At 38.2% G+C, this 18599-nt stretch overlaps 2 protein-coding genes across 2 annotated transcripts; both read right to left on the bottom strand.

The window, feature by feature from the left end:
• Positions 1–4731: 4731 nt before the first annotated feature.
• Positions 4732–5577, bottom strand: LOC137733173 (BON1-associated protein 2-like). The gene has a single exon (XM_068472332.1). The coding sequence runs from the start codon at positions 5513–5515 to the stop codon at positions 4979–4981; it is 537 nt and encodes a 178-aa protein (XP_068328433.1). The 5' UTR covers positions 5516–5577; the 3' UTR covers positions 4732–4978.
• Positions 5578–10017: 4440 nt separating this feature from the next.
• LOC137733160 (BON1-associated protein 2-like) lies at positions 10018–11192 on the bottom strand. The gene has a single exon (XM_068472320.1). The coding sequence runs from the start codon at positions 11132–11134 to the stop codon at positions 10598–10600; it is 537 nt and encodes a 178-aa protein (XP_068328421.1). The 5' UTR covers positions 11135–11192; the 3' UTR covers positions 10018–10597.
• Between the last annotated feature and the right edge of the window lie 7407 nt (positions 11193–18599).

The raw sequence follows: 18599 nt of genomic DNA, 5'->3' as shown, positions 1-18599 counted from the left end.
ACATATATTTCGAATTCCCCCCTAGCCAAGGGGGGTTTTAGTTCCTCATACGTACAAAACAAAGAGAATTGAAATTAAACATTGAATTCAAAGGAAAAGAAACACCTAAACATTCCAACAACTCAAACTTGAATTGTATGAACGTTTAGGCCCGCTTCTCTTCCTCTTTGTTGTAACACAAGGTCTAAGGTGAGTTTTGGGATTATGGATGATGTAGAATGGAGTGGGGTGGTAGGATAGTGAGTGGTGAATGGCTGAATTTCTGGTGGTGTTTGGATTAGTAGGGAACTCACGGCACAAGTTGGTGTGTATGGATGATTTTCTGAAATGGAAGAGTGAATCGATGTTGTGTGAAATGTGTATGGTTTTTATAGGGAGATGAATGGATAGGAGAGGGAACATGACAGCTAGGTTAAGTGAATGCATGTGCAAAACAGCTAGGAAAGTGAATGCATGTGCAAAACTGAATTAAAGAGTGGGAAGTGCATGTGCACGGCAAAGAGGGTGGAGATATGAGCTGGAATATGTGGTGGATGTTTAAGATTGCATGTGGGTGAATGTGTGGCTGGATGGGTGAATGATTAAAGGGTGCATGTGGGTTGGAAATGCATGTGAATTGTTGATTGTTAGAAGGGAAATGCACGGCAAAGGGTGAGGATTGTGGTGCAATGATGAAAGGTTGTGTATGTGAGTGATTAGGGTGAATGTGCATGTGCTTTGACAGCTAGGTTGAATTAATTAAAGGGATTACATGTAGCTTGGCTGGAATGAATGGAATGCAATCTGAAATGGGATGGGAGTGCACGGCACAAAGGGAAATGGCTGGGATTGTGGTGCAATGATGGAGGAATAAATGCATGTGGGTTGGAAATGCATGTGGAATAGGTTGGAAGGTGAGGGGATGCATGGCAATGATGGGTTGAGTGATTGAGTATGCATGTGGCTGATTTATGAAGGGAATGCATGTGGATTAAAGTGGAATGACAGCTAGGTTATGATGATGAATGCATGTGCAAAGTTGAATGGGATGCACGGCTAGGTTGTTGTTGGTGTGTTATGCATGGCATGATTGGGATTAGGAAAGGTTTAAATGTCCTAAAACTAAAGGGAACAAGGTTCCAACACTTTGGTCTTTAATTAGGTCTTCAATTTCGTCCAACATTTTGGCTCCAAGCATAAGCTATCCATCCTTAGCCCAAAAATGCTCCAAAAGTCTCCAAAATGCATCTTTTTGCTCCTTTAGCCCTTTGGACCTACAAACACACGAAAATAGCTTAAAGTACTAAAATTACTAAGTACTAGCAACATAAATGCAAGAAAACAAGCAAACTAAGGCGCATAAATTCCTATCAGCATTGATTTGACTTCTCCTAAGGGGAAAAATGAGAGTATTAAGTCTAAGCCTGCAATGCCTGTCATTTCTAGGGTAACCCTAACCATTGCTGAGATGATTGCCCATCATAGGAGTTTTATGGTGCCTTCAGTGTTCGGATTTGCATCGAAGCGTCCGTTTGGAGCTAATTCTAGCTCAGCTTCTAAAAGACTCGTTACCATAAAGAGTGGAAATGAAAGTCAGTCACTTGGAAAAGTGGATTCGGCTGTTAAAAAGGCGTCAAAGCTTGCTCTTTGTATGCTGCCCCAATTATGCTTCTTGCCAAGAATGAAGGAACTATTCAAGTTTGATATCTCAGTTGTCGTAGATGGCCAAGATCAGAGCTGCTGAAGATGAAGTGTTGGATGAGCAAGCTACTGAGGCGAAGTGGTTGCATAAGGCAGGATGGCTACTAGAGAACCCAAGGTCATCCAAGCTGCTAATTGAGTAGTCTTATTTGTTTAGCTTGTGTTGGATTTTGGCAACCTTCGTGCAAGTTTATCAATTTGCTAGAAATTCAATAAATTGCTTTCTTCACTTTACACTATCTTTATTTTTCTTGAAACTTTGCTTGCTTGAAATGTCTTACAAAACTTTTAGCCATAGGATCATCGGCTGGGCACGTTGCATTGAAAAAAAGCCGACAATCCCTCAGAGTCACTTGTGGTCGTGAGCTTTGGTTTCTTGTAACGTCGAGCTGTTTAAGTTCGTCGTGAGTTAATGCCCTCTGGCCATGTGTTGCTTAACTGGTCTTTGAATATTTGATCATTTGAGTTACATGGCTTGCATCACAACATCATAAAGATGTGTAGGATATGAAAATCGTTACCTAATCACATAAAAAACGTGTAGCTGTGTGGAAATTTGTGGGCAGTTTGCCCTCTCTTATTAGAGAGTAGATCCAGGTGAATGTTGGGAAATTAGTTTACCCTTTCGCACTAGAAAACATACCCATATGGGTGTTAAGGAATTAGTTTATCCTCTGGCACTACAGATCAGACCTAAATGGGTGTTGAGGAATTAGGTTACCTTATCGCAGTGAAGAGCAGGCCTAGATGGGTGTTGGGAAATTAGTTTACTCTCTTGCACTGGAACGCTTACTCAAATGGGTGTCGATATTACTTTATCTTCTAGCACTAAAAAGTAGACCTAGATAGGTGTCGAGGAATGAGTTTTGCACTAGAGAGCAGACCTAGATGAGTGTCAGAAAATTAGTTAATTGTCTTGCACTAGAGAGCTTACCCAGATGGGTGTCAGTAAATGGGTTACCTACTTGCACTGAAGAGCATGGAAGTCATTCTGAATGCAGTTGGGGAAAGTTGGACTACTGGACAACTGAAATAATCCTCATATTGTGAGGTGATCTACTTGAGACTTCGAACTACCTGTGGAACCCGCGTAAGGGTGTAAGTAGGGAGCGTAGTGAGCTACTCCCGAACCTTCTCCATGTATTGCGCCATCCTTAGATTTTTTTGTTGTGTGCTCTCTTGAGTTTGGTTGGTGATCAGCTGAGAATCTAAATGGATTTCAAGCTTCTTCATTGCTAAGTCATTCATTAGCAAAGGGCTACTGATTAAAGCCTCGTGCTCTATTTCGTCTTTAGATGCTTTGAAGCATAGAGTGTTACAGACCTAGTCGACGTGGCTAGGAACTGCGGAGCATAAATTGGTGCAGTGGGGAGCCATGGTATAAGATAGGCATAGTTGAGGGCCATAAAGCAGGCAGGTGTAGCTGTGAGCCTCGGAGCTGACGATGGCTTAGGCTAAGTTGTACGTAGCAAGAGGAATTGGGCTACTAGGTCTATGGTGCTCGGGTGTTGGCAATGTGCTTCTCTATTGTTGAACCGTCATGGGTGATGAAGACAAGACTTGTTCATGATCTATGGTGGTTGGAGGAACTATCATGCAAGTTGGGCTGGTGCATCGTCCGGTATTCGTCTGCCGCCCCGACACGTTATCCGGCTGAGTTGCTACGTTCGTGAGAACATAAGTAATCTTTGTATCTATCAGCGTATGCAGGGTGGTTCTGTCTACTTGATCATGTCAATGAAAGGTGACCTACTCATGTTGGCCATATTCTTCCAAAGGCCTTCGTAGATGGTTTCTATACGCTGGAATCCGCATAGCTGCTCTGCTACAAGCCTTTGTACCTCCTTTTGGATTTTCATTTGATAGGGCAATGGAAATTGTGGCTGCCTTCGGTGTTGACCTACTAGTCTATAATGCCCTTCCCCTTGTCTTGCTCCTTTGTGTCGGGGTTACGGTGCACGTGGTTCGTTAGTGAACGAGGTGCTCACTGCACTTGGCGTGGGCTGCCAGTTGGACTTGAGCCAATTTGCTTTTATGCTTCCCTTTGTCCATCGTGCTACCAACTCCAGTGCTTGATAGGAGAATCTCCTTGTAGGCCTAGGCGCGAGTGAATGCTTCGCCTAGAATGTCCGAAATGCTCGTTGGAATGCGGACCTAACTGCGAGTGTACACTGACTCGTGGGCCAAGTCAGGAATGAATGCTTGCACACTAAGACAGGCGAAGACATTTTCCTGAATGCCAAGCCGAGAATTATACTGCATGAACATTCGATTCTTGGTAAGTTGAGCAGCTACTTCAATTTTGATGAATTTGTACGAGGCTCTCAACGTCATAGAAAATTCCAAGAACCAAATGCAAGAGTCTTGTTCGAGTGTTTGAATCAGGCTCTCAATGAAAGCATCAATTTGTGGTAGCAAATATCCGCCGTCTTCAGTCTTGACGAATTTGTACCTACAAAACAATGATCACTTTCCTTCATTTCTCTGTTCTCTTAACTCTGCTTGGGACCAATAATTTGTTTCTTGCCAACATCCATTTGAGGCCTTATGACTTGATAATATCGACGACTAATAACAAAATTGGAAGAAACTAAGAAATAAACAAACTGATAGTTTGTTTACCAAGTCAAAGTAATTTCATTCGCAAAGTATTTAAACTACTCTAATACCATTGAAAATCAAAGCACGCCACGAACAAACGAAATAGAAAACTTTATTAATCGAAAACAAAAAATGCCAAAAAAAAACTACACAACCCAAAGAAACTACATATTACATATTGATTGACTTGGCAGCTTAGAAGGGTGTATCATTTTATTCTTTCTCTAAAGCAATTGCATGCAAGATTTGAATATAAAATGACTAAAATTTCCTTTAATCATCGTCACACAATTACATGCAAGAGCTGAAAATATAGAATTATAATGACAGATATATATCGTATCTAATAATGCTAGGAAGATTAAATTTATAGACAAAATTTTGTAAATTAAAAGATATGGAAGTTGATGATCAGATTATTATTTAAATATTGATAAACGTGCTCAGTTGCTATTGGTGAACACATAATTTAATTTTCAAATTTAATCTTCAAATTTAATATCCCTAACACTACTCATATAAATTTCCTTTAAACAGCATCATACAAAAGTAAAGTATTGTGACAATGAATTTTTCTCTCAAAAATAAAGAAAACAATGAATTAAATGGTTGCATAAAATTTCCTTCAAGAACACAATCCTTAATCAGAAGTCTAAATCCTCTAATATTTACGCACAAAATATTGTGACTTGGATCTTCAATAATTTTTCTGATAGGCACCGTACCAAACTGGTACTCCGATCGCAACGCCACCACCAAAACTATGGTTCCCAGCCGCCGGAAACCCCATCCTCGAGTGAGACGACGTTGTTGAACTTGCACAAGCGTACATCTCCGGAACCTTCATCCTGACAGAAATATTAATAACCCCATTCCTCTCCCCCTTGTAATCTCTCAGCCTGTAGCTCAAAAAATGCGGGTAACCCTCCGGCACATAAGCGCCAACAAAATCCGATGCCGGAACCGTCGCCGTTCCGAACGTCCTGACGCCGTACGCGGTCTTGCATTGGACCTCCACCGTGATGGACTTGGAGTGCGTTGGCAAGTCGAGCACGAGCTTCTCGTTCCACCGTGGGTAGGCGCCGCCTTCGGTGTCCCTGTCCGTGGTGCGAAACTGGCTGTTGGTGTCCGTCCGGACGGTCACGGAGGCGTTTGTCTTAATGGGTTTTCGATCTAATTGCAGGTTCTCGGCGGAGATCACTGTGATTTCGAGCGTCCGGAAATTGGCTGCCATGGTGGTGGATGAAGGGTGAGCGTAAGGTGTTGTGTTAGATTAGGGGAATTGTGAGAGGCGATGAGAGGAAATAGGTGTGGGTGGGGAGGGGTTATATAGGAGTGTTGAGGGAAGGGTGTGAGAAAAGAGAAAGCAACAGCCACCTGGTTTCTGTGGAATTCAAATTGGACTAATAAATAAAAATACGCGCCGAAGTGCACTTTTGTTTTCCAAGTTGACTTTGGACCTTTAAATGGGTTTTTGAGTTGTTCAGGAATCAGCAGAGAAACTTTCATGTAATTAACGGACGGTTCATGCCCCTTGTACCGACAGAGAAATTTCTAATCAAATGGTTTGTACGACTGTTTTAAAAGTCTTCGCCTACCGTAACCTAGGTTCCGCTTAGGGATAGGTGATTGGTCATCGGTCCAATTAATTAAGAATTTGAAAATTAAAAATTGATGCCTAGATCTGCTTAGGTGTCTGTTTAGACCCGACTAGGCACCCACTTAGGTTGTGACTCTCACTTATACAAAAAATAGATATATTTCATTTTGAGTTTTTTTTTTTTTTAAATAAATTGTAATAGACTTGTTGAATACTTGGGTAAACACTTATTATCCAATTTATAACAAGTTTTCTTAAATCCACCTAAGTGCTAGACCCCAGTCCGTCGCACAACTAACGCCTAACATCTTTTAGAACCTTGGTTTTTATAAGTAATTGCCTGACTAATTTTTTGGAAAATAGGGCTATATTTCTACTTTTTATTTCTCAAAAATGCAGTATACGACATATCTTTAATAAGCAATTAAATTTTATGGTACGAATACAATGTTACGGTAATATTTTTATGCACTGTCACAAACATTTACACATCTCTCCTCACTTGACTAGTTGACTTATCATGTGGGGAATAAGAGTTGAAAACTTGCAACTAATTGTGGAGGAAATTCATTGTGGCGTGTGGCGTTGTTAGAGAATTTTCTCAAGTCATGCTTGGAATTGAATTTTCATGATTTGTCAAGAAAACCCAAACTCTTTGCACAAAATTCGTTTTATAATGTTTGAAAAGTAAATTGCTTATTGCTTACTATGTATGTAAACATTGATTGGAAATTGATGTGGAATGACATTGAAGCTTCTATGAGTATAATAATGCGTTGGGTAAATCCAATAAGAGTATATCTAATTAATACAAACTAAATAAGTGTAAGTGAAAGTGTTATTTAGCTTCAAAAGATAAAATTTAATTTTGAACAGGACATTTCTAGCCTAAGCTAAAATAGCATCGGACTCTTCAGGGGGCCAGTTTAGCCCTGACTCTTAAATGGTTAACTTTTAAAAGAAATTCGTAGCCAATGAAAACTAGGCACTTAACACTTTGCAACACCTAGCCTCTCACACTATTAGAACAACAAAATTTTGAAAGTTACACCTCATTGATCATCTTTACAAAATATTAGCTAAATTGGAAATATTTAAGATATCTAATTAGGTTTAAAGAAATTAACGAATACTTTGTTCTATAAAAAACAATGAAATTTCATTGTGATAATTAAATAGGCAAATGGTTTCAGATTGAATAGAAGTTTTGCAAGAATGATCTTTGAATCAAGATTTATAAAATAGACGGTTCGGATTGTTAAAGTTTGATGCGGAATAGATTCGACAACTAATCTCTATTTTTTTCAGAAAATGGGGATCCCTTCCCCCTATATACACACACACATTAATGCTCAAGTAAAACAGCAGGAAGAAAGAGAGTACTTATTGTAGTTGCAAAAGACATCAATTTGAGAGAAAACATGATGTTGAATATGAGTAAAAACTCATCAAGTGACCAATCTCAAAATTACATTTGGGAGAAACTTGACGTAAAGTTAAAATGACGAGAAGAGAATCACCCGCAAACCAAAGCTTTTTCATCATAAAATTCCAAAACTCGGTTTCTTCAAATACCTCTTGTAGTTGTAAATTGAATGTTCACGATTTATCTCTTTTGCATAGGAGAAAGACTTACATAGAATGAATTCACAATCACTGTAACGTTCAGTTTCATTGGCATAATAACATGTATGTAAATTTCTCAACATAGAACAATATATTATTGGATCAAATGCTACATAACTGTAAATCTGTTCATGTAAAGTTGTTATCCTTGTATAGTTCATCCATGTGTCATGCCTTAGAAAAGATTTGACTCACCCAACCACTTTTTAAAGCACACAGTTCCTTTTCACCCGTATTGCCCATGCTAATCCTATGCGCCTCTATTTTTTTTTTGTTTATCACATTAACATCTTACTTTGAAATTTCTCCACTGAATGTGACTACAAGTGTTACCCGTAGTATAAGTACGTTGGCTTAGTGCTTTAAATCAAAGACCGTGTGCGTGGTCATGGTCATGGCCGCCGGAGTCACTATATACATGAATTCTCGATCCAAACTCTTTTGTATTCCAGACCAAGCCACATTTTCCTCTTTATCATTCTTATTGAGGTGCAATCTTCACTTCTCATTCCATCAACTTTTCCTTAGCCTTATCATCATTGTGTGGCATAAGGAGGATTACGCACTAACTGGGGATATTTTTATGGTATGAGAGAGACTTTTTTATTTTTTAGTTTTTATTATTTGGTTATTGTTTCAACCGTAAACGTGATTACGCCATGAAAGCTGACGACACACAAATGACAAAGGTGGGAATTTGTAAGTTACATGCAAAGCTCATGGAAGGTAAGTTTATATAATGGCATACTCAAAGAGTTGTTCACCTAATGTGTATTCTACAATGATAGTTTAACAAACACAGCCACAACCACGATAAGTATGGAAGACCCTAAATATAGGTAATTTGAATTAAAAATATGAGAGATTGGAGTAATTTACATAAAATTGAAAGACCCTAAATCCAATAGAGAGAACTAATAACATTGTACAAATCCAAAAACTCGAATATGAGGTAAAAACTAAGCAAGAATTTTTTTAAAATATAAATTTGGTTAAGTACACTATTCTAACAAATTTGACTAAACTCAAGTTTACTTTGTACTCGTTCTATTTTCAATATAATCTTGTACTTTTAATAAAAAATAAATAAAAAATTATGGTTTGTAAAGTTTCTTTGAATTTAAACCTTTTAGGTTAAAATGTTCGTAAAATTTAACTCAACAAGTAATACACAAAAATTAAGTTCACCTCAAGTTTTAAACAATGAACAAAATTGTCGTACTGAATTTTGATATTGCATGGTTACTTGGATGAATTTTTTTTTGTGTGACCTTGTGTACATATGAATTCGTGTATTAGGGAGTACAACATTTGGGTTCAAAACTTTTGGTTGAGATAATTACTGCTACCAATCTCATTCTCAGGTCTCTCCACCTAAGAGCATCTCAATGAAGCGCTCTATATATTATCCAAAAGAAACAAAAAATGAAGAGCTGCATATGAGGCTGGAAAAGTAGTGGATATAACTCATTTTAGAGCCCCGACAAATTTTTAGGGCTCTGAAAAAGAAACTCTCCCAATGAGGAGCTATATATATATATATATATATATATATATATATATATATATACACACACACACACATAGATTGAGCACTATATAGAGCTATAATTTCTTTATGTAGTAATTTGATTGCGCTTTGTTAACTTTTATTAAATTGAGTTTTAGACGTGTTATCTTAAAAAAAATTTATAAACTTTTCAACCTCAAAAATTCAAAATTCTGATAATATTAGATTTCACCACTTGTTACACTCGCTATGGATGACCCCCTATTTTTGGGGCCGTTCGGGTTTCTTGAGCTATCATCACTTTTGTAGAATTGTAATTATTAATGCTGAATATGAGTCCACATCATGGTGCCAACTTGATTTTTTCCATGCTCGGCCTAGCGCTACATCTTCCAAAAATCGATATATTATATAAAGTTAGTGTAAACTAATTTGTTGTAATGCTAAATAAGAAAACATAATAGATGGTTACTATGCTTAATTAATGCGTGAGGATTATTTTTCATGAAGAATTGGGCATTAAAAAAGAAGATTTAGGGTAAACTATACATTCTCATTAGCCACTCAGTATTATGGTATGGTGATATTTCTCTTCACTTGGAAGTGAGAGGCTTTAGGTTCGAATCTCATGGATCGCGAATTCGATACCTAATTAGGCTACCCATTGTGTGGCTTACCCGAACTCCTCCTTCCCTTAGTGTAAAAATATCGGTGCACTAAAAAACCTAGACATTCCCATTCTGGTCCCTTAGTTTTAGTGAAATTAGAGCTTTGGTTCATTAATAAAAAATTTAATACCATTGATCTTTGAACTTGTTAGAAGGCAATGCAATGCAACGGAATGGTTCATTGGGTAATTCTGTTAAAACTTTCAACCTTATTTCCGTTTAAACTCTAAATTTTGAACGTAATTTTAATGGTATTACATGAAAGAACATTTACACATGAATTTTTAAAGGAACTGTTATTAGCACTCCAAAAATCTCATTCTATACTCCTCACAAGTGTATTTTTCTTTCTAATTATAGGAAGTTTGGAGTGCGCAATGAGATTTTTGAAGTGTTAATAACAATTCTAATTACTAGATCAGAATCAACAATTTTATTGGGTCCACAAATTTATACAAAGTAACTAGTAAATAAACGATCAGTGGTAGAATATTGCTAGAAAGTGGTAGATTGCTTTCATGGTTAGGTTTTTCAATAACGTGTTTCCCCCACGTTAATCATGTCAAGGGTGGTCAAGTAACTGTTGCTGCTGTCAGCAGTTTCAAATATCACAATGAATTTGACCCACAGTTTTCCTATCTTCTTCTGCGTAAATTGGTTTAGTATAATTCCTCGTTTTCGTTTACCAGATCAATTGCATCTAAGAATTGATCATAATATAGAATTACAATCACTATAGTATTTCAGAAAATTTCTTTTATTCAAAACAAAAACAATCAAGTATTGTAACAATGAATTAAATGGTTGCATCAAATCTCCTGCAAGAACACAAAACACGTTGTGTCTGTATTCTCCTTAACCAAAGGTCTAAATCCTCTAATATTTACGCACAAAGAATTGCGCCTTGGATCTTCAATAATTTTTCTGATAGGCACCGTACCAAACCGGAACTCCTGTCACAACGCCACCGCCGAAACTTTTGTTCCCAGCCGCTGGAAACCCCATCGTTGAGTGAGACCACGTCGTTGAACTTGCACAAGCGTACATCTCCGGAACCTTCATTCTCACAGAAATATTAATAATCCCATTCCTCTCCCCCTTGTGATTCCTCAGCGTGTAACTCAAAAAATGCAGGTAACCCTCCGGTACGTACTCGCCAACAAAATCCGAAGCCGGAACCGTCGCCGTCCCGACCATCCTGACGCCGGAAGAAGTCTTGCAATGGACCTCCACTATGATGGACTTGGAGTGTGTTGGCAAGTCGAGCACGAGCTTCTCGTTCCACCGTGGGTAGGCGCCGCCTTCGGTGTCAATGTCCGTGGTGCAGAACTGGCTGTTGGTGTCGGTCCGGACGGTCACGGAAGCGTTTTTCTTGATGGATTTTCGATCTAATTTCACGTTCTCGGCGGAGATCACCTTGATTTCAAGCGTCCGGGAATTGGCTGCCATGGTGGATGAAGAGTGCGCGTAAGTGTTTGATGAACAGCTTGTGTTAGGTTAGGAGAATTGTGAGAGCCGTTGATAGGAAAGAGGTGTGGGTAGGAGCTTATATAAAAGTGTTGAGGGAAGGGTGTGAGAAAGGAGTGAGAAACACCCGCGTGGTTTCTGTGGAATCCAAATTGGACGTTGAAATATACAATACGCGCCGAATTTTGAATGGATAGGAAAGTGAGTGGGAGAAGTATAATTTAATTTCCTAGTTGGGAGTGGTTTTCCAAGTTGACTCTTGGGCCTTTAAATGACTTATGAGTTTTTTAAAGAGAAACTTTCATGTAATTTGTTCACGCTTCTTATAACGTAGAGAAACTTTCAAGCAACTGGTTCTTACAATTTATTGCGAAGTTGAACCTCTTGAAAACATAGATATATCTCTACTTTGTTGTGGCCTATATTTAACTGAGGGAGAATAAAGGGGCATGACATAGAGACAAAAAGAGTGGGGAATAAGCTTGAGAAATTTTATGTTATTCCCCAGTCATTGTGCCTTTATTTATAGTAATAAGGAGGAGAGAAACTTGATTTCCAAGTAATACAAAGTCTATTAGCAAAGATCTTCTAGATCCCAAGGAATTCCTAAACTATCTCTACTTAGGATTTACATAATCACAATATGTATTAGAATGTATATCACAATGCTCCTCCTTGAGTGTGCAAATACACAAGTAGATGACACATCACATTTTCAGGCAAATGTAGAACAGTTGATGAAGTCATCTCATCTAGTCCGCACAAGTAGCAAATGCGAGTCTTAAAACAAACAGAAGTGGTAAAACTCACAAAACCTCGCTATAGCAAAACCCAAGGTGGGATAGAAACCCATAGTCAAAGGAGAAAAGTGAGAAGTTGCATTAAGTCAAAACTATAAGTCTTCAGGATATAAGTAGAATGTAAATAAGGGTATGACCAGCCCAGGATGAGTACCTCGTCAAAACCTAGTTTGGTAGCAAAAATCCAATGGGAAAAGTGATCCTAAGCTTAGGAAAAAATGATTACATTAAGATCAAGTGAGTATACTTCTGTATACTCCCTCTCAGTTCAATAGAATTTCCAAATGAAACTACATGCATTGCAAATGCAAAGGTTATGCATACCAATTCCTCATACTAGCTTCTAGAAGGTAGACTTCAGCAGTGAATCCATGCAGAGGTCGGCAATGTTGTCTGGGATCGAACTGGTTGACTTTAATCTTCTGATGCTCATGCTGATATAGGTACAATATGCTTGGCGTTGACATGTTAGATGTATCATGATCTGATCGATACATATGATATTGTCTTCATGGATCGTTGTTGGGACTTAACGATAGATGAAAATTGCAGGGACTTCGAATATGCTTAACAAGAGTTCTCAACTATAACTCTCACGTGATGATATACAATGAGTCTTGGAACGATTCAAAGATTTCGCAACTTAGGCCTATCTAGTTGACCTCCAAAATCTTGCCATGTTCCTTAACGGTAAAGGCATAACCATTTGGGAACGTACCTTGTGCGGATCAGATAAAGATTTTGATTTATTGACTCCCATAAGGTAGGCATCATTCTGAAGATCAAGTGGGTGTGATCTATTCTGAGATGCATAAGGATAGAGTAAGCCCAAATCCGCAGTAACAGAAAAACGTTGTTAACACTTAATTTGGTGGTGGTGTGTAGGCGCCGTGGTGCTTTTTGCCAAAAGATTATTAGCACTTAAGATGTCCAATCTAGTGCATAGAGCTAAGTACAATACACGCCAATTGCACTCAGATATGGTGTTACATGTTTCGATATGAAACCTTATGCACCATAACCTCCATAAAGGTCTCATTTGCATCTAGTGTACAGATGATCAAGATTATACTCGGAAGCAATACCTTCTGGGTCTAGTTCGACTAATGGGCCAAAAATCTGTTAGAACCATGCTCGAAACTTTAGGTCGAGGTAGCATCGAGTTTTCCCAAGATTATTCATCTCAAAGTCCGACTTTAGTTGCGAGTTAGCTTTCTTAAGCTCTTCTAAAGTCTTAGTGAGATTCATGTCATTGACATAAACTCCAATTCTAGCAATTTTGCATTTTGTACATGCAGGGGCATTATCCCTAACTGATCAAATATTCACTTAGACGAGTATACCACATCTGCCCAGATTGTTCTGCATCCGTAAAGTGAAATACTCAAAACCGAGAGGGTGTTCTATGGTCTAGATATTATTTGAATCAGTACATGTAAGTCTTTCTAAAACTTCCATGTATATTTTGTATCATGATTCCAGAGATACGTTACAACCATGTTTATCTGCTACAATCAATCACATGGCGTATGAGAGAAGTCTTGCGCCATAAGGCGGTGTTATACCGCATTATTTCATTCATCTCCTTTGACATGGATTGTTTATTTCTAATCGACCAATCAGTTCTACATTGTTAGTAATCAACGGAATGTGGTTCGATATCGTTACTTTTCATTTATGTTAGTATGTACCATATAATTGAAACGCCATTGATGATAATCTCATGCCAATTCTGTAGCTCCTCTAAACTAGTATGCTAAACCAAGAACTTTAAGTCTCGGGAGTAATCCAGATTTAGTCTCATGAGATGGAAATGATTAAGACAGCGATCTAGGGAGGGATTCATTTGTGCCATGATCCTCCACTTCTGATAAGGTGAATCTTTCAAATCGAGTGATCTATTGCGATTTAGGCCAACTACAGATGTACTAGGCCGACCACTAGGCGAAGCGGCCTACCTAGATACATAAATCATTGCAAACATGTTTGCAGCTAGTAAATGCAATCTTGTCACATTTACTAGATCAAAGAAAGTGTCTGGTACCACTCTGATGATCTAGATTAGGGATCGAGATGAGACATGGTGGGACGTCCACAAAAATTCACTTCGTTCTTCAAGAATTTATGATGTTCTCATTGAAGTGACATAATCGCTTGCAACGGTGTACGAGAATCAAAATCGACATTGATTCACATCCCTTTGTGAAGACCTATAGTTGTACATTGCGGCGGCGCAACTGGCACATAAAGTGTTCATCCAAAACACGTAAGTACAAAACTTTAGGTTTGTACCCAATTACCAACTGTAATGCTCAAATAGGATTGGGTGACATGAGCCTCAGGTGGATTAACATAGCTAAAGTAGTGCATGGGCCCAGTTAAGGGTTGAGAGTTTGGTATGTATGATCAATGACCGAGCGATCAATTGAAGTGTTTAATCAATGCTTATGCCAGGCCATTTTGAGGTGAACATGAAACTTTAATGTTCAATTACAAACCTAAATTGATACTAAGGAAACCAAAATCGATATATTATATAAAGTTAGTGTAAACTAACTTGTTGTAATGCTAAATAAGAAAATAGAATAGATAATTACTATGCTTAGTTAATGCGTGGGGGATTATTTGTCATGAAGGATTAGGACTTCAAAAAGAAGATTTAGGGTAAACTAGAATTTTTTTTTTAAAAGAAAATTTGGATTGGTCCCTAAGTTTTAGTGGAATTAGAGTTTTGGTTCATTAATTAAAATTTTAGGCTAAATTGGATTAATGGTCCCCGTGGTGATAGGTTAAAAGGAAGATAACCCCCGTGGTGAAAAAATTCGGATTTAAACCCTAGTGGTGAAGTTCCGTTAGGATTTAAGCCCAAAATTAACATTTCCGTTAACCCATTCCATCTTTTTTTCTAGATTACCCTATTAACATTTCCTAATAGTTAATTTAACCTGCAATTAACTATTAATCCAATTTAGTAAATTAATCATTAATTTGTTGGCTGGTTTTGTTAGATTAACATTTCTTGATTGATTTTGTTTGCTATAGAAATGATGAAATCTGATCCAACCAACAAAACCAATTGATGGGTTGGACTAATTCGTTGAGAATCACACACCAATCAAGCAAAACAAAACCCAAGAAACATGAAAAGAGGAGCAGCAAGCAAACCTCATCATCATCCACTGAAGAATTATCTTTGTTTAAGGTTTGATTGTTTTATCTCAAAAGAAAAAAAAATAACGAAGGTAAGCTGAAGAGAGAGGAGAGAAAGAAACAGGATTTCTGAGGCATGCATGGAGAGAACGAACAATGTTCCGTCAATTTAAGTCACGTTATTTGCATGTGATACACATTGAAAGGTAGATTGATAATTTTTCATAAAGAAATAGTGTATGGAGTTTGTCACATCCCGGCCCAAGCCCCCACCACATCCCAGGCTCGACTCCACCGTAGCACGATACTGTCTGCTTTGGGCCCCGACCACGCCCTCACGGTTTTGTTTCTGGGAACTCACATGAGAACTTCCCAGTGGGTCACCCATCATGCGATTACTTTTGCACGAACTCGCTTAACTTCAGAGTTCCTACGGAACCCGAAGCCAGTGAACTCCCAAAAGACCTTGTGCTAGGTAGATATGGGAATATACATATAAGGCTTACAAGATCCACTCCCCTAGGGCGACGTGGGATGTTACAATCCACCCCCCTTAGGGCCCGACGTCCTCTTCAGTACACTTTCGGCCAGGGATTGGCTCTGATACCAAATTGTGCTGTAAAGACATTTTAGTCAATTTTGGGTACATGCCTATTCTATTGCAGTTCGTATTATTTCAAAGACAAGTAGATTATTCAGAAGAATTGATTGGATATTGAAATCTGGTTGTGATCATTAATTCTTCAATCACCTCTCAAATACTTCGTCGAATGGATCATTACTGTTGGTGATTGAATATTCCGGAAGTTGTTTTTGTAGTGCAATGGCTGGCAATCAATCTAGATATCTTGAACTTTAAATTTGATGGACTTGTTTTGGCCCTCAAATTCTTGACTGTTCTTTTAGCAAGTTATTTTAAATTTTGAGGACGAAATTTTCTTAAGGGGGGTATATTGTAACGACCCGTCACTAAAAATTATGATTTTTATAATTTTTACATGTGAATTTACAAAAATGCCCTTCAAGGTAAAGTGTTGACTCTTGTTGACTGATGTGTTGTGTCATGTAAGACTCATTTTCTTGGCGTATTCTCGTAGTACTCATTGCTATGAACGCGTGGGTGCAAACAGAATATAATTTAGAGTTATAATGAAGATTACCTTTAAACGTCGAGGGCATTTTGGTAATTTTCCATTTGAAACACATGTTGTATCTGGAGTAGTGTGACATGTGGGACCCACAGATTGGTTTCCAAAATATCTGGAACCTTCTCTCCTTCCTCTTCTTTCCCGCAACTCTTCACTCTCTCTAACTCTCTAACTCTCTCTCGGTTCTTCCCTTCTCGCATGAAACAAACCACCATCATCACCAAATCTTTCGGCTTGTTGAACATCAAAACCACCATTATCTGCATGTCTTCACTGCCATAAACTCAGTTTTGAGTTTTGTTTCATTGAAAATGAACCCAAAACATGAGTTCGAAGAACAAGGTTTTGGGCCGAGATTTCTAGGCGTGATTCAGATGATTTCTAGTCATATTTTGAACACTAAACGGTATAATTCGATTTGTCTCATCGATTAGATAATTTTTCATGTTTGGATCGTTTAATTTGGTGCAATGAGAAAGTTATAACGATTTAAAGTTTACCTAGTTTTTGGCGACCTCGGCCATTTTCGAGGCATTTTTCGGCCAAACCACGACGAGATAGCCATTATGAAAGGTACCAATCTCTTTGTCTCATCGAGAACTATGATTTTCATTTTTTATTCAATTGATTTTTTTGAGTATTGACAAAGTTATGGACGTTGAAAGGTTGCCCAGAAATTCTGGCGAATTTCCATGTTTTCCCTCGGACAACCGTCTTTTAGGCCATTTCCGGCGACCATTTGGACTCCAGGCAGTATAATTTTGTTCTACACTTGTCTAGCTTTGATTTGGTATATTATGAGTCGAATTTGGTTTAGAAACAAGTGAGATATGCAGCTCTAAAGATTGCCCAGGAAATCTGCAAAATCTGCAGAATCCGACGAAGTTCCATCAAGGTCCGCCACTTGATTAGAATAGTAATTGATGATCCGACCGTTGGATCGTCACCAAACTTTAGTAGGTTTTAGTACATAATATTTGAGGACCATAGGAACTTATGGATCGGGAATCCAACCTATAGATCTTTCCAAATTAGACTTGTAAGTTTGTAAAATAAAACATTGACCTCCACTTGAATTTGCAATTAGCGGAGATCCAACCATTGGATCGTAATGAAATTTTAGTATGTTATTCTAGAAGCATAATATGTATATTTGGAAGTTATGGATCATAAATCCGAGAAGTAGATCTTCCAGATCGAATTACATAGGGTTGTCGGCCTTACCGTCGACCATTGACTGATGGTTGACTTTTGGTCAATGGGTCTCAAATTATTCTAGAACGTCCTTGGGGATTTGTTTTATGTAAGTTATGTGTTATATTGATAAATATTATGAGATGTGGGTTGATAATTGTTCTAGGCGGCGATCATTCGTGATGCCTCGATGTTTGTACTAGGGAATTGTAACGCAGACTCTAGGTGAGTGGGCTTTTGGTTTTCTATATATACATATATATATCTTTTCCATTTTTCCAAAAATTGTTTTAAATGGATTTAAGTTTTTAAATGCCATGTCAATTGCATTACATTTTAGTATATGCATTAGTATAAATATACATATTATTGCATGACGCTGCGAATGCCCAGGCAAGCTTCAAGTGAGTGCATATTGATGATAGTAATTGCAGGGTGTATGGTTATGTTTAGATGCATTTAGTGCTCATTATCCTGCACCTCAATGTTAGTGCTCCTGCCCGTGGTCAGGGCACAGTTCTTCACATGATATTCACCTCCCGCACTGCACGCTCACCTTGGATCCAAGTTTGGTGCATAGCCCTATCGTACATATCACATTAGGTGGTTCTGACTCGTAGGTGACCCGCGATTATTCGCACAACCTACTTGTGATCGTAACACTTGAACGTACTTATTTACACCCAGCCCTGTCGTACAGACCACAATAGGTGGTTCCGACTTATGTGCAGGCATATTTGATGAGCTATAGGTTAAGCCGTACAGGTCACGTTAGGTGACTCTGGTTGACATATCATTTATATTGATTTATTTCACCTGACTTACTTATTTCATTGTTAAGATACTTGACATAGTATATACTTGGTTTTCACTACTCTCGAGCATGATTTCTACATATGTATGTATAACTATTTTCTTAGAAGTATTACGGGTTTTACGGTGATGGGTTATTATTATTTTGGAAAAAGAAATGGTTTCAAAAGCTTTATTTTTGCCCACTCACGTTTTCTGTTTTTTGCCCCTCTAGGTTTTAACTGCTGAAAATTCGTATCGACGAGGATTCTTGGTGAATCTCAGTATAGGTGGCTACCTCTGAGGATATGATCCTTACCCACACTACTGTACTTTACTTATACTCTGCCGTCGCATGTGAAA

This window comes from Pyrus communis, chromosome 5, assembly GCF_963583255.1.
Source record: "Pyrus communis chromosome 5, drPyrComm1.1, whole genome shotgun sequence".
NCBI classification, from domain to species: domain Eukaryota; kingdom Viridiplantae; phylum Streptophyta; class Magnoliopsida; order Rosales; family Rosaceae; genus Pyrus; species Pyrus communis.
This window is presented reverse-complemented; position numbering and strand designations above follow the sequence as displayed.

Excerpts from the sequence above, each read along its gene's own strand:
- LOC137733160 (XM_068472320.1), bottom strand. The coding sequence starts at position 11,134 with ATGGCAGCCAATTCCCGGACGCTTGAAATCAAGGTGATCTCCGCCGAG.
- LOC137733173 (XM_068472332.1), bottom strand. The coding sequence starts at position 5,515 with ATGGCAGCCAATTTCCGGACGCTCGAAATCACAGTGATCTCCGCCGAG.